Source organism: Tachypleus tridentatus, chromosome 6, assembly GCF_004210375.1.
Source record: "Tachypleus tridentatus isolate NWPU-2018 chromosome 6, ASM421037v1, whole genome shotgun sequence".
Taxonomy (NCBI): Eukaryota; Metazoa; Arthropoda; class Merostomata; order Xiphosura; family Limulidae; genus Tachypleus; species Tachypleus tridentatus.
In genome coordinates this window covers 82,486,956-82,503,108 of record NC_134830.1, presented here as the reverse complement: position 1 = coordinate 82,503,108, position 16,153 = coordinate 82,486,956, and the positions used below count along the sequence as shown (strand labels likewise).

The following is a 16,153-nucleotide window of genomic DNA, read 5'->3' as shown; positions in this document are numbered from 1 at the left end:
TTACACTGCTAAATTAGGGACGGCTAGCGCAGATAGCCCTAGAGTAGCTTTGCGCGAAATTCAAAAACAAACAAACACATTTCACAATTGAGTACACCAAAATCCAACTGTATTTCTCAACTAGTTATCCAGCTTGTTGTATGTAAAAGCATATTGTCTTATTAGTAAATCTCCAAGTGAATAGAGATCAAAGATGCCGCCTGAATGTGACATAATTAATATATAATATGCTACGTGGGTTATGCAAATGTTACGTAACAGAGAAAACAATTTTATGTACACTATAACAAACAAATTTAATAAATAAATCAATAATATGAAATAACCTTATTTTTAAACTATAGTGTAATTTTTTTGTGTTACAACAACAGTTTATAACAAAACCAGTTTACACTCACTGCTCAGTAAGATTCAACACACTGTAATTGACCTAAAGTTCAAAGAGGTTTAACCTACAAATATCATTTAGAATATTTGTCAAAATGAAAGATAATTTGACTTTGATTGATTCAGTTCTACATTTAATCTTTATTATATATATTTAGATTTAAAACTACAACATTTTACAGGCATGTAAAATGTATAAGATTATATAACGAATTACATATTCAAATATTTTGTTGTTTCTAATTAACATTGATTATTTTTTACAATTACAAACATATCAGTCTTTAACAAATAGTCTATTTTTTTTAAATATCAACAAGCTTCTAATCTCATGTTCTAATTTTTAATTAACTTTCCACAATCAGAATTTTTTTTTTTTTCAAAACATATGTACATTTTGAAACAATATTAAGGTAACATTTATTTTCTCTTTTAAATAAAATTTAGCATTGCCTTATATATTAAGTGAAGTATATTACTTTAGCATTTAATACTTTTCATAATTCTTAAATGAAAAACTTAATGATGATTTCTTGTATTTTGCTGAGTTCATCATACATTACAACAAAAACATTCTATGTTTACCGCTTAGTAATATTAAAATATGTTGACATATGACATGCAGAAAACGAATAAAGGTTCAGACAGGATCAGTCTATAAATATCTGGAAAATTTGGCTTTGAGTATTTTTCAAAATAATAGTTAGTTTTACTCTGCCCCCTCACGCTAAACATGCTCGCCCTTTCAGCCGTGGGGGCGTTATAATGTGACGGTCAATACCACTATTCGTTGGTAAAAGAGTAGCCCAAGAATTGGCGGTGGATGGTGATGACTAGCTGCCTCCCTCTAGTCTTTGACTGCTAAATTAGGGACGGCTAGCACAGATAGCCCTCGAGTAACTTTGTGCAAATTTCACAAAAACAAACAATCAAACAAGTTTTACTATGATCGTTTGAATCGTACTTGTTACTTTTAATATTTATAATATCTACTTAGACTTACAAAAACTACATCAACGTGTGAAATGTATAATATTTAATATTTTATTAAAGAATGCATCGAATTTTATTTGTACATACACGAGTGGTGGCTGAGCAAGATATAACTGATTAGAGTTCATACGTTTTTACAAGTTAAAAACATATCTTAATTTTTGATATCAGTCTACAACGAACAGTAAAAAAATTAGTTAAATCTGTGTCAGTTTTAAATATAAATGCATTTTCCTTTTCATCACTAAAAATCAGAGTGATGCAGTTAACTACGGTGATGAAATCGTTATGAACCAACCTTAAATACTTTAGACAACTATTTATTTATAAATATATTTACTATGGTTTTTGTCATGCTAATGTTTGTTTCAGTTATTTTCATTATTTTAATTACCAGTGTTTCTGTATTTTACAAAGCTACCCTCAACAGCCTGAGCATTAACTGTGGCAGAAATCGAATCTAAAGACAATATACTCGCTAACATCAATGACTGAGTCTCCCCAGTATCACGTAAAATATGTATGGGAATAGAATTAGCAGTCTCATTTGCCAAAGACACAGAACCTATAGATATAAAGGACATAAATTCATCTCTGACTACATCAGCCCTTTTATCAGTAGCTGAATCAACAACTTCGGGTGATATGGTGAAACTACGTCCATGTGTGGACACGAATGCACTTGGTACTGCCTTCTTTTCTTTTCTCTTTTTTAAACACTAACAATAGGGCATAACGTGACCAGAATTTTTACAGAAATGGCAGATAAACCTTGATGATTTTAATGAAGTTTTATCCTGACTGTCATTAGATTTCAAACAAGAGCTGTTGAATTGTTTAGAGAAATCTTCAACTTTAGTGGATAAAACAAGTACAAGTTTTTTTTCAGCTGCCAGAAATTTTTTTAATGAAAAGTTGTTTTATGTAATAAAGGGTAATCATTCAAAACAATAGCTGCCTCCTGTAGTATTGTAACTTTTTTTTTAGGTTGTCACTTGTACAGCATTTAAGTTCCTCAATTAAACGTAGTTGTCTTAGATTGTTGAAACTGTTGCCAATATGCATAGAATTACAACATCGATCAAAATAAACCTCTTTTTTGAGCAAATTACATATAAGTTTCGTTGTATTGCATGTGATAACTTCGAAACTGTAGTCTCTGGTACTAACTCGTATAGTTTGAAAATAGCTATTTTAACCTTATCGTAATCAATAAAATCATCTGGAGAGAGAGCAGCATAAGCTTTTTGTTCTTTACCAGTTAAAAAATTTGTAATAATAATGACTATTTTCCGATGGGACATTCCGTGGTTTGGGAAACCTCAAAATGTTGGAAGTATTTATCAACTTTGATCTTTTGAACTTCAGGATAGCTTATTAAAAGAACTCTGTGCTTGGCCCATAGTGAGTTCCTTGAACTTGGCTACTCTTGCTTGTGTATCAGTTGCTGAATGATGACACGTAAGTATACATAGTCGTTTGGTTTTCAGTTTTCAATCAGAGGGCTGTAAAGTTAAAGAACATAAGATTTGTCACATGGTTTATTAACAAACTAAACCTTGTTTCCGTAATGATAAGGTTCATTACTTCTAAAGCCTTGTTCATATTTACAAGAACTGTACGCCATGATTTTTGAGCACTCACTTGAAGGATTCAGAAATCTTTATATGCTGTGGTTCTTTTTGAAAATGGTAATATATTTCCTTTTCTCCAAAGCATGGATTTATCTCTTCTGGCCCCTCTTTTACTTTGATTGCTTTGGTTTGTTTTGAATTTTGCGCATAGCTACTCGAGGGCTGTCTACACTAGCTGTCCCTAATTTAGCAGTTTAAGACTATAGGGAAGGCAGCTAGTCATCATCACCTATCGCTAACTCTTGGGCTACTCTTTTACCAACAAATTGTGGGATTGACCGTTACATTATAAAACTCTCATGACTAAAAGGGTGAGCATGTTTGATGTGACGGGGATTCGAACCTACAGCCCTCGGATTACAAGTCGAGTGCCTTACCACCTGGCCATGCCCGGCCCTCTTTTATTTTGAAGCTACAGAGCTCAGAAATTGTGTTTGAAATGAATTGTGAGTGCCTGGCCGTAATCCATTTGGTTAATTGAAAGATGGTAGTGTGAATCGCCATTGTTCCATATTGTTTATGATACTGGTTAAATATTAACCGCAAATGACTGAAACAATCTTGTTGTTATCTCTCAGTATTATTAACGAAATTTTGTTTTCTTAATGACGTTCTATGATTCTAAGGCCTTTTCACCTTTGTTCCTTTCTTGCCTCTGAAAAACCATATGCTGAAACGAATTAACTTGTCTGCTTAGACTATAGTAATACCCCTTTCTCGAAAGGCTTCTATGTGATTAATAAGAAGGCTAAGTTAGAAATATTAGCTGAAACAAAATGAGCGTAATTTCTATACTGGAAACTGAGTATTTATTAGTTTTTGTGTAAGTATGGTTGAATAGAAAACATGATGTTCATAAGCTCTTATACACCGTCTATATCTCCAAATTCCGACTACAGCTCACTAGGTGACTAACATTCAAATACTTAACGAGTTTATTGGATTAGAACATATTTTGTACACAGACGCATCGTAAATATTTTTTATCTATTTTATATAATACCTCTAGGCAATGCCTGTTACAATTACTGTACTATAAAGAAGCGATAAACTCCACACAACTGTGTTTTTGAAGTGATGTCGAGAAAACCCACTTGCAGAGAAAAATATATATGTAAAAACGGCTCGTTTGGGTTAAGAAAAATTTTTATGCAGAGGAGCGAACAACGTTTCAATCTTCTTCGGTTATCGTCAGGTTCATAAAAAAAGAAAGAGGTAACTGATCGGAAGATGACCACATGTTTGAAAGAGGTTATGTAACTGAGTGTCGGAACGTAGAGGGTGTGCTTAGATGTTCGAATATACAATTTTATATAATTTATTTTACTATTATTGTTTATTATATTATTTTAATATAGGTATAAAGGTGTTCCTTTGTATTGGTTTATTTTGGGCTTGAGTTGTTGTATAAGTAAGGCTTTAATTTTGCGTTTGTTTATGTTTGTTTCTTTATTTAGTATTTTCTATGGTTATGTTGTGTTTATTTCACTTTTAGTGTTCGAAAACGTGTGAAGGTGACTTTGTCTGTTCGTTGAATCGAGTTTCCATATTCATATTGACCTGGCATGGTACACCATGTTGGTGTGGTGTTTGTCAGTGTAGTTTTTACTTAGTATACACCTAAGTTTTGTGCCTGGTTTTTGAATAAATTTGGTATTAACTGGAATGTCATACTTATACCAGTTTTTGCCAAATGTTGGTTATTTTTCTGTTGATGTCGGGAATATATGGTTTCGTGATTTTTTTGATTCGTGAGATATATTTATTTTTGTTGGCTGATTTTGCTTTCTGTCTAGGTGTGTGCGTATAATGTTTTCTACAGTTTGTGGAAGAAACTTATTGATGTTGATGAAGTATTGTTTTATTTTGTCTAATTCATCGTTAATTTTATCTGGTGAGCATAGTTTTATGGCTGTGTTTATTTGGTTTCTTAGTGTGTTGAGTTTTTGTTTTGTTTCATGTGCTGAGTCCCAAGGAATGTATAGTCCAGTATGGGTGATTTTTCGGTGGATTTCTGTTTTAAATTGTGTATCGGTTCTTGTAATTTTGAGGTTAAGAAATGATATTTGATTGCTTTCTTTTTGTTCACATGTGAAGTTGATGTTCGGATGTATAGCGTTAATGTGATTGAAAAAAATTCAATGTGTGTTCTGTAGATGTGAATCCCGCAACCGTGTCATCTACATATCTGTACCAGTATAGTGGTGGATGTAATGCTGTGTTAATTGCTTGTATCTCACTTGTGTCATAAAAATAATGGCTAGAACTGGTGATACTGGGTTGCCCATGCTAAGGCTATTTGTTTATATATTCAAACGTCTAAGCACGCCCTCTACATTCCCACACTCAGTTACACAACCCGTTTCAAACATGTGGCCAGCTTCCGATCAGTTACCTCTTTCTTTCTTTGTGAATCTGACGATGACCGAAGAAGGTCGAAACATTGTTCGCTCCTCTGCGTAAAAAATGTTCTCAACCCAAAAAAGCCGTTTTTGCATATATGTGTTTTTGAAACCAGGAAAATTCTGATGTCATGAGTTGCGATTTCTTGTGTTTTTTTTCGAAAGGTTTCTAGTTTATCCGCTAACAGTAAAATAAACATAGTGAATAGATCCGAAAAGCTTTGAAATAAAAATTTTAATAGATATACTTTGGAATTTTGTGGTCCATACTGAAAAGTCCCGACAATACTATTGATTTTGTTTCCTCGATTTTCAAGGTAGTTGCTAACAATATAATGACAACAGATTATGTGTAAAAGGTGAGAATTATAAACTCTGACCAAACGTTTTTGAGCTTTATGATAAATGCTCACAATGTTTGCAATATTTTCTTTGATTGTACTTTGATAACTTGCCTACAAACTGGGTGAAAGGGTCAATGATTTCTTCTTCTAGGGTTGGAAATAGTTTGAGAACGGCATTTCGGCTAGGAAAAAAAACTGAAGTGAACGTTGTTCTTTTACTACTGTATATAACTTTATATATCTGTAAATTCTAATATGTTATATCAGGGGCGTAGATTTTTTACACCCGATGGGAGGGATGATTTTTGCAACCACCTGTGTGGACTCTTCAATTAGCAAATTGGTAACCTCTGATTATGTAAACCTGAAAGCTGAAAACATGCAGTTACAGAGTAATCTTGTTGCCACGATACTTCAAGGTTTCCATGTAGGTTTGTATAAGTGAGGTGTTTTGAACAGTTTTCAAAATGCTAATAGAATAAAGACAAATGTGTCACAAATTAACTGCCACATGAATTTATTCCTGCACACTGCACAGTATAAAAGATGGCCATTATACTTGCCAAGTTTACTAATAACTTTTATTGCATGAATTACATTTTCAAATATTAATAAAATTAGTAATTACCCTTGATAAGTTTATATCTACTGTTCATGTTCTTTAATAAAAATAATTAAAATGTTTTTGCGAACTCTTGAAAATTACACATCAATACAATGTAGCACATAATTATTCATACTTTTCATTGAAGTAAGATTCATTTAGTCCTCTAGTCTACATGTTCCCAAACGTAGACCTCCTTTGTGATGATCTGTTTATTAATTTTTTCATAAACTCTTCTATATTTATTTTGTTGACCTCATCTTTGTGAGTGTGACAAACTGCTACATGGTTAAGGCGGCACTAAGACATAGTTGACCTTAACCACGTCTTCAACCGTCTTAATGAAGAAAAGCTGCCTTCATATTCGCAGCTAGATACTGGACATACAAGCAAAATTTTCATGAGAAGACACATTTCACTAAACATTTTCCGGCTTGTTTCATGCATTTTACAGCAAGCATCCTTCGCACCGTTCAGAGATACTGTTTTTGTTGTTCCTTTGAACATGGGCAACTGAAACTTTAGCCGTTGTGCAGAGATTTCTGGATAGAAGTTTGTAACCGAGTTGTAAATCTTGCCAGATGTGATCATGTCCTCAAATGCCAGATATTACCTCAAGTCATTGTTGTTTGCATTGAATCTCGTGGCCAGATGTTCTGTGACTGTGTCCACAAATTCAAAATATTGGCTTCTGTAGTAATCTCTAGCTGTTGCAGAATGGTGTGCTGAGCAATCATCTGTGATCCTTCTTGGGGGTCTGCGAATACATGGTAGTTCAATAGGTACCAGATCTAGGGAAGTTACCTTTTTCTCAGCTTCATCAAAAATCTTGTTGTAACTTTTCTCTGTTTGCAATACCCGCAATTGCTCAACTATCATTGCAGATGCTTTAATCATGCCAGATGCTGTCGCTGATTTTGCTTGAAATGCACGGTTTAGTTTCTCTAATGCAGCTAATGGATGCTGAGCCATCAATAATCCTAAAACTGTTTTTTCTTTGTTAAATCTGTTCAGCAGACCTCGTGCTTTTACTGCTACATCTGATTTTTTATTCAGACAAAGAATCAACAATGTCACTGTAGTGATCATTAGCACATGTAATTGCAGATAGGCGGCACAACCAGCGTTTTGGACACAGTGGGCAGACGTATTTAACTGGACCATTGTGGCTGTCTTACGATACAATATTTTCAAAAATTGTCTTTGCCTGACCTCTGAAGTAAGACACCAAGTTCATGTACCAACTGGAGAGAATCTCGAACACATTCACAAGCTTCAACTGCATGTTGTTTTATTAAATTAGCCTTATGCGCTCCGCAGTGAAAAAAAATAAAACTGACGATTGCTTCTCTTTTATTTTAATCTGGCATCCACTGTATGCACCACTTAGGTTAGCGGCTCCATCATAAGTTTGTGTTCTTAATCCTGACAGTAGTAAATTGAGTCTAGTCAGTACATCAAGCATAGTCGAGGATATTGTTTCACCAGTTGTATTGGAAACACTGTACAAACCAAGAAATGTCTCATGGACGTCAAGGTTCTCATCTACGTATCGTACACATATTGCTTCATGTTCGGCACCTGTAACATCTTGAGTGCCATCAACCATTAACGCAAATATTTTATTTTGCTGCACTTCGTGTGCAATGTTCCTCAGTATTTGATGGCTGAACATCTCCATTTTTTCATTCTGAGCCTGGGGTGATGTGAATGTGGTTTTCTTTGACAAGTAGGCCGTCAACTCAGGATCTTCCTCTTCCAGGAGCTTCATTAACTGCAGGAAGTTCCCCTACGTATCAATATGTCCACATAATGCTAAACCTTGACGCAGTAAGAAACATAAACTTCTGAACATTTTGGGTAGACTTATTTTGCATTCTTCCTGCTGCTTCGTTTTCCATCATGCAGCTGGACAGTCACTGGAGATACATCAAGTGAACCTTCTGGAGATATAGCGAATCTGTGCTGAGAGGAGGATTGGTGTTCGTTGAATTTTTATTTTGCCTTTTTCCAATTGCAAAAATCGGTGGATATGAAGGTATACTCCACTAGCCACAAACAGAGGTCTAATGAGCCCTGTTGTAAAATCGAGGCTCAGACTAAAGGGAGCGGAGGAGGGTGATGTGGAGCGCGTCTGGTTCCGAGCAGCTCGAACCTGTCGTTCACTGTACACTAAACGTACACTATGGTCAGCGATTTCGGCAGCTTAGGAGAGTAAAGCGTTCGACAACAAAACCGGCCAGACATGCGTAAGAGCAAATGGCGTTGGAAAACCGCACAATATATACACAAAATTGATGCAGCTACAAGCTAGAAATGGCCTGCCAGATCTAGATCACAGGAGTTTACGCTTGGGGGTAATATTTTCGATGAACATTTTACTTAATCTTACACTACGTACAAGACGTAGGTAGATTCTGTGATAGTGCTTGCAGGCCTTGCATGTATACTTAGGCCTACTGACTGATACTTACGAACTATCGCTTAGATCGAAAAGCTTAGAAGCACGTCTATATTAAAGATGTACATTTCGGCTTCTGAAAAATTCTACATCTAGGCCTAATTATGTAATTCAATTAGTAAGAATACGAGAATCACAAGAACAAACACAATTTGTGGGCCTGTGATGCAATAAAATAATTGAACAGACCAATTTGTAGAGGGGATGATTGTTTACACCATACCCCCCACCTAAAATGAAGGGTATGTATCCCCTATCCCCCCAGGATCTACGGCCCTGTGTTATATTCTGTGAAGTAAAGTTATGTTGATTTGTTAAAATGAAGGGTATGTATCCCCCATCCCCCCAGGATCTACGGCCCTGTGTTATATTCTGTGAAGTAAAGTTATGTTGATTTGTTAGCTTTTGCACAATACATTTCAGCTTAAGCTGAATAAAGTAAAGAAATGCTGTGGAATAGCAGGAAATAAAAAAGGAATTACCGAAATTGATTAACGGATATTTTTGTAAGATGCTTGAAAAAGTTTGGAAATAAATCAGAATGATTTTGAAAAATTTGACTATGAGTCTTTTTGTCAATTTTGATTTTCTATGTTAAATGCTTGAAATTTTTTGCTATTTTTTTCACTAATTAAGTGTACTTGTCAAAGTCATGGATGGTGCTGCTGCTGTTAAGGTTAAGCGTGTTGTCAATGTGTGTCATATTATACAAATTACGGTATTGTGGTGCAAGTGGCCTTTTCAGTTCTTGGTATCAACATGAGAGCAATTAACTTGGTTTATTGTTTATATATATTTTGCATGCTTTTTAATTTAACCATTGAGTCTTTAAAACTCAGTAATGGATTTGTGAAAGAAGAATGTGAAAATATGATTCCAACTATGCCTAATGAGCTAAAACTAGCTAACTGGGCAAGCCCTTACAAAATAGTTGTGGCAAGTGGACTGGAGTACAGAAGAGGAGAGCCAGTAACTGGTAAGAATAAAGTATATTCAACACTAGTACTAATCATATATTGGGTTGAGGAATAATTCGTGAGCGTTTTTTCAAGTTAACAAAATATATTCATAAATGAAACGCTTTCGCAAAATATTTCATGTCATTTGGTAGATAATTTTTTGCTCTAATAGATGGTGTGTTTGATTTTCATATGTTTTTAATTTTTGCTTTCATTTTCAGCTCATTAAATCGAATGTCAAGTGGACAAAATCGAGCATTTTCGACACCATCTGCTTTTCGCATTTAATTTCTTGCAATTTCGTTTAAAATAATGCATACTATATACCTAGGTATTACATGAAATAAAGTATCATAATAAATGTTTTGGGTGTAATGTGTTCATGCATTGAAGTATTGTATAGTCTTGTAATGCTTGAATGAAATTATTTAAAAATGCTCATGAATTATTCCTCAACCTTATAATATTAGTCCAGATAATCTCGTAAATTTCTATAAAATAACCTTATATTCTTCCTTTCTCAATAGTAATTTGTAAGACTAAATAAAAAAAGAAGATATTAGCATCTAGAATTATTGAAAAAGACAAGTCCTTTTTTAATGCACTCTTTGAAACAAAATTTGCATTTTTTTTTTCCATGGTTGTTGCTTGTTTTAAAAGGGTCTGTGTTAAACAGAAGTCTACTTTGTTTCATTTTTATTAATTGAATTAAAACAGAATTTATGACAAATAAAGAAAAAGGGCATAATGAATCATCAATGCTTATTTAATTTTTTATTCAGGAGTTATTTGTTTCTTTGTATGATTCCAAATAATAATTTAAAAAGGAGGGGGGAAGTGGGGAGGTGGCAATGAAAAAGGAAGTGGACAGGAATGCTAAACATGTTTTTTTGCTACTTAGCCTATTAAAGATGATTTGTCAAATTTGTTCATTACTTGACGTTTGTTTTGTAGTGCATACCTGACCAGCTTCAGTAGAAGTGCCCAAGAGTTTAAGTGCAAGTGTAACTACAATTATGTCTGTCAACAGCATTGATTAAAAAACAACAATAAAAAAATTTTAAAGTACAGTCCAGTGATCAATTTGACACTCCATTTATAACAAAGGTACAATTTGACATGATACTATGAATAAGTCTGGGTTTCTCTATGGAACCAACCTGCAATCTTGCAAACTTAAGTCTTTTCCAAATCCTCACTTTGGTAATTATCAGTGGTAGTTTCATTTGCAGCTTCTTACTGAAAACATTTAGTAAATCTAAATGCATGAAAATGATATACTTTCCATTTGTAGGTTACAAGTAACACCCTTAAATTATATGTACAAGTTTAAAGATAACAGACTACCTACATGTAGGAGACATTTCTCTTTGGTGAATACATGTTGAATTTCTTTTCATATCACATTTTATTGAAATAGTTATGCAAAGCCTCTCAAATTCTGCTCTGTAATTTCCATGGCTTTTGTTATCTTCTTTAAGATTATAAAAATAACATTAACAACTTTCCAATCATCATGTGCCTAGTCATCCTTTATGGAAGTAAAAATAAGAGACCTTATATCATGTTTGACTACCTTTATCTTTCTGAAGAAAACTGAATGATATGCTAGTTCATTTTAAATCTTTGTGCTTACACTAATGAATTAATATACACATAATTCAAGTGAATTTTACTTTTCATATTTTGTTTTGAAACTGGTGTATCTATGCCATAAGAGCCTAGAGTGACAGTTTTCTGCTGGAAGCCACCCTATACTAAAAAAAAAAAAAAAGTTATGATTTAAATGTGAAGAGCTGGTGAAGTGTTGGAAGATAATACTTACTGAGAGGCCTTACATTTGTGTAAGGTATAAACAGTTTAGAAGAATATACAAAAAAATACCTACAAGTTTTGTGATTTATATATTTTTTTATTACCTCTAATAAGCAACCACTTATGGATAGTATTTCTAATGAAGCTTTGGATAAAACTGCACTGGTGGGAGTCTGACTAGCTGATTATCTTGGTAATCAAACATATGGAAGCTGTGATTTAACTTCTCCATTTCCTAACACTTAGTTTGATATGTCTTACACCTCAATTAGGGATCACAAAACTGGCAAGATACTGACTAGTGAAACAGTCTTGTTAATCACAATTGTAATGATGTTCAGCACTCAGTCTTGCAGCATAAGTGATTGAAATATATGTACATTTATCTCGTATAGGAATTCAGTAGTAAGCGTCTATAAATAATAGTGTGTAATAGCAGTCTTTTTCCTAGCACATTCTAAATCTTGCTAGCAAAACTGCAACACTAATTAACAGTTTATTTTTCTAGCATAAATTCTGAACCCAGTTATATGATTTATCATTACCTCTCTGATCAACAGTATCATAAGCAGTTTTTCTAAATTTGGTAACATCAAAGTTTTCTAATTTGACAAGAGCATTTGAATTTATCTATTTTGTTGCTTATAGTAACTATAATTTATATTTATATTTAACTTATATTTCCTTCAATCTGTTGGGTTTTTCTTTTTTCTCAATTTCTAATTATCCCAGTTATCCTATCAATTTATTTATTTCAATGGCATCATTAAACAGCTGCTTACTAAAATGGATCTTTATTCAGTGATCATAGGTGACAAATTTTAGAAACGCTAATAGGGATGGTATTGACTCATGTAATAAGGGTAATAATTTTGGATGGGGTTTTATACCAAATGGTTAAGAAACTAACAATAAAGATGGTATTTTATATTTATTTTTAACATGAATGGATATGATTACAAGAGTTGTATTGGGAAATATCAGAGAAGGAATGATGGTTGTGTAATTAGGTTTCATGTTTTGCCAAATTTTCAGCAATCTTAATTCTGAAAGACAAGATTTATCGTTAATGAATATGAATAATGAGTTAAAAAGGTAAAACAGACATATTTGTGCAAATGTAAAAATAAGTTGTTTTAATTCAAGATAGAAAGAAAAGCTTATTAGGAAATATTAAACCTAGTTGATTCATTAAGGATATAAATATCATGGAAAATAACAAATTTAGAACTGAGGGATTGGTCGTATTTCCTAATCAGTTGACTGTCCAATCAGTGAATGAGTTTGGTGATCTTTAAACCATAATGTGTGAAAAATGTTTGACAGTAAATACTGCCATCCTATTTCTTTCCCTCTAGTGAGTAGTTCAAGAAGAAATATAATGTTGGCTGCTGGTGCTATCAGTCACTTACCATACTTGTAGAAAGGATTTAAGCAATATGCTTACTGTGAGCATTTTGTCATAGTTTTGGAATTAACCTGAAACATTAATGCTCCCCTCGGTGTGGATTCCTGTACATTGTGAGGGGACCTCCCAGGGAATGTTCTGTTTTTTGAGTTTACCTCCTCTGGGATCTAATCTTCCACCCACATTTGCAATGTGTGGCAATCCGACCTGTGAAGAGGATCCTGGTGTTTGAAGGGTCCAACCCTAACAAACCACTTTGACCTTGAATCCCTCTAGACGACCTTGGGGTGGTTTTCCTTGGGTTAGTCTGCTCGTCCACTTGGGCTAGGGTAAACCAAGTACCAGTATTGGATGTTCTCAGCAAGTGTTGTGGATATTATATCTGCTGCTGGTGTTTGAGTATAGTGCTCACAAAACCCTGGTGTTGCTGCAGTGTCCTTGTTTGTCATTGTAGTACGTCCCCTCATAGGGCTTCATGGTGGGTGGAGTCAGTGGGCACCAAAATTTTGTTTTTTTATTATGGATTCTCCAAATAAAAACTTAAATGAAATAATGAAAAAACAGTCCATAGGTAAATGACTGCACCTTGAAGATTCTGAGCAGCAATCTTCAACATCTGTAACACCTGTTGTACCTCATTTGCTTATCATATGTTCTATTTCAGACAAATTTTAGGGCAAATGTCTTCCTTTTTCATTCAGAAGGAACTCGTGGGATTTGAAGAACATTCCTGAGTCAGAGATTCTCGCTGGTTTCGCAATTCAGAGTTTTTGCAGTGAGGTGTATTTCCACTTGCAAAGATGACTGTGTGGCAGCAGTAACTGACTGTATTATACAGGCAGCAGCTCAATGCATTCCTGAAACCTCAACCAGTTTTCCATGATATCTTTGTTCATGGTGGAATCCTGCCTGCCACATGGAATGGAAGGCTCAAAAATGGGCCTGGAATGTTTTCTGTAGATATCAAACACTCTTGAACTGCATCACTTTTCAGCAGGCCCATGCACATGCTTGGTGGATAAGATGTCAAAGCCAGAAGGATTCTTGGATCAAGTTCACTATAGCATATCTTCTACCGCCAGTTCCAAAGTCATATGGGACAAGATTCAAAAGGTCAGTGGGCAATATAATTTTGTCCCCTTCTCAATCTTGCTCTCTGATGGCCAGGAAGTAGATGATACCAGGAGCATTGCCGATACTCTAGGTGAAAGCTTTTGCAGGGTATCTAGCACTTGTGCTTCTTCCTCTACCTTCTTAGCCATCAAGACTCGGGCAGAGTGATCACCTCTTTCTTATTGGGCTGATTGTCTCTATGACTATAATTGTCCCTTTATACTGGTGGAACTCAAACTGACCCTTCACTGGTCTTGCAGTACATCAGTTGGACCTGATGTTGTACACTATGAAATTCTGCACCTTCTATCTCCTGCTTCTCTTGCTATTCTTTTGATTGTTTTTTGACTTGTATGGAAGGAGAATGTTTATCCTGATGCTTGGTGTTAGGCAATGTTCTATCTTTCTTTAAGCCTGGGAAGGATCCCAAGATTCCTTCAAATTACTCTCCAATGCTTTTATGAGTTGTCTCTGTAAGACCTTAGAGAGGATTGTTAATACTTGGCTTGTTTGGTTCCTCAAATCAAACAACCTTCCCTCGCCCACCCAGTGTCAGTTTCGATGACAGGGCTCCACAGTGGACCACATGATTTGACTTGAAACGTGCCACAGAGAAGCCTTTCTCAAATGACAACATCTTATATCAATATTCTTTGACATTGAGAAAGCTTATGATACAACATGGAGCTATAGGATTTTGTGAGACCTCCATATATATGGGTTACATAGCCATTTACCCATTTTTATTAAAAATGTTTTAATGGACAAGAGATTCCAATTCTTGTGGGTTCACACTTTCACCTTCTTTTTTACAGGAACTTGGAGTCACTTGGGCTGTATTTTGAGTGTCACACAATTCTGTATAAAGATTAATGCCATCACTGAACAACACTCTCACTATTGCAAAGGGGCCCTATATCGACAACTTTCACATCTCATGTCAGTCATTGACATGAGGTATATTGTGCAGCAGCTACAGACTGCCCTCAATCATTTACTGAAGAGGACCACAGCAAATGGTTTTAGCTTCTCTCTTTAAAACTGTTTGCATACACTTTTGCTGCCAACAGGGGGTATTCATCCTAATCCTGAACTTTGTATTGGTAAAGTTGTGCTGCCTGTGGTCCCTGAGACAAAGTTCTTGGAGCTTTTCTTTGACTATAAGCTGACCTTTATTACACACATCAAGCAGCTATGTGTCAAATGTACAAGAGCACTGAACATCCTCTGGGTCCTCTCTTTCAACACTTGGGGAGTGGATCGATGTTCTATTCTAAAGATATAACGTGCTCTTATTCGATTGAAACCGACTATGGGTCATTGGTCTATGGCTCTGTCAGAACCTCGGCTTTAAAGATGCTGGACCCCATCAAGGACTTCGGCTCTGCTCTGGGGCTTTCTGCATTTCCCCAGTTAAGAGCTTATACATAGTCTCATGAATCTTCTTTGCTGTTTGCAACTGTCTTTACTATATGCTTTGAAACTTCATTCCTTACCAAAGTATCCTACCTGGGGTTGTGTTTTCCTTCCTCAGTGGGCCATACTTTTCAGAACAGTCAATCTGCCATTGCTCCTTTTGGCCTTCTATCCAGGCACAGTTGGATGAATCGTGTCTGTCCTTGGATAACATTGCTGTATCCACTTGTCTGCCCATCTTACTATGGCTTCTTACAATCTCCAAATGTGACCTATCTTTATGTCATCTGAGAAAAGCAGACACACCTGATTGGAAATACTATGTTATTTACTGAACATTTTTCAAAACCTCCTTCCATTCCTATTTACACAGATTGTTCGAAATCAGGTGACTGTGTGGGCCCTGCCAAGGTTTATTGTGGTTCAGTGGTTGTGCACAGAATCCCCTCTACAGCTGGCATATTTCTCTTTAACATCTTCTTCTATCCAGTTTTTCTGGATACCGGGCCACGTTGGTATTCGGGGGGAACGAGCTTGCAGCTAAAGCTTTCTGATCTGACACTATCACTGCTGTGCCTGTTTGCTACATGGACTATGGTCCTGTATTCAAGACTTGG

The 16,153-nt window shown here is 35.1% G+C and overlaps 1 protein-coding gene across 3 annotated transcripts in view; it reads left to right on the top strand.

Moving 5' to 3' along the window:
* The first annotated feature begins 9,462 nt into the window (after nt 1-9,462).
* Nucleotides 9,463-16,153, top strand: part of LOC143252922 (uncharacterized) — a 145,791-nt gene continuing 139,100 nt past the window's right edge. For all 3 annotated transcript variants that reach the window (XM_076505791.1, XM_076505793.1, XM_076505792.1), the window contains exon 1: nt 9,463-9,801. In XM_076505791.1, the coding sequence (XP_076361906.1) occupies nt 9,585-9,801 (217 nt within the window). In that variant the 5' untranslated portion in view covers nt 9,463-9,584. The remainder of the gene's footprint in view (nt 9,802-16,153) is intronic.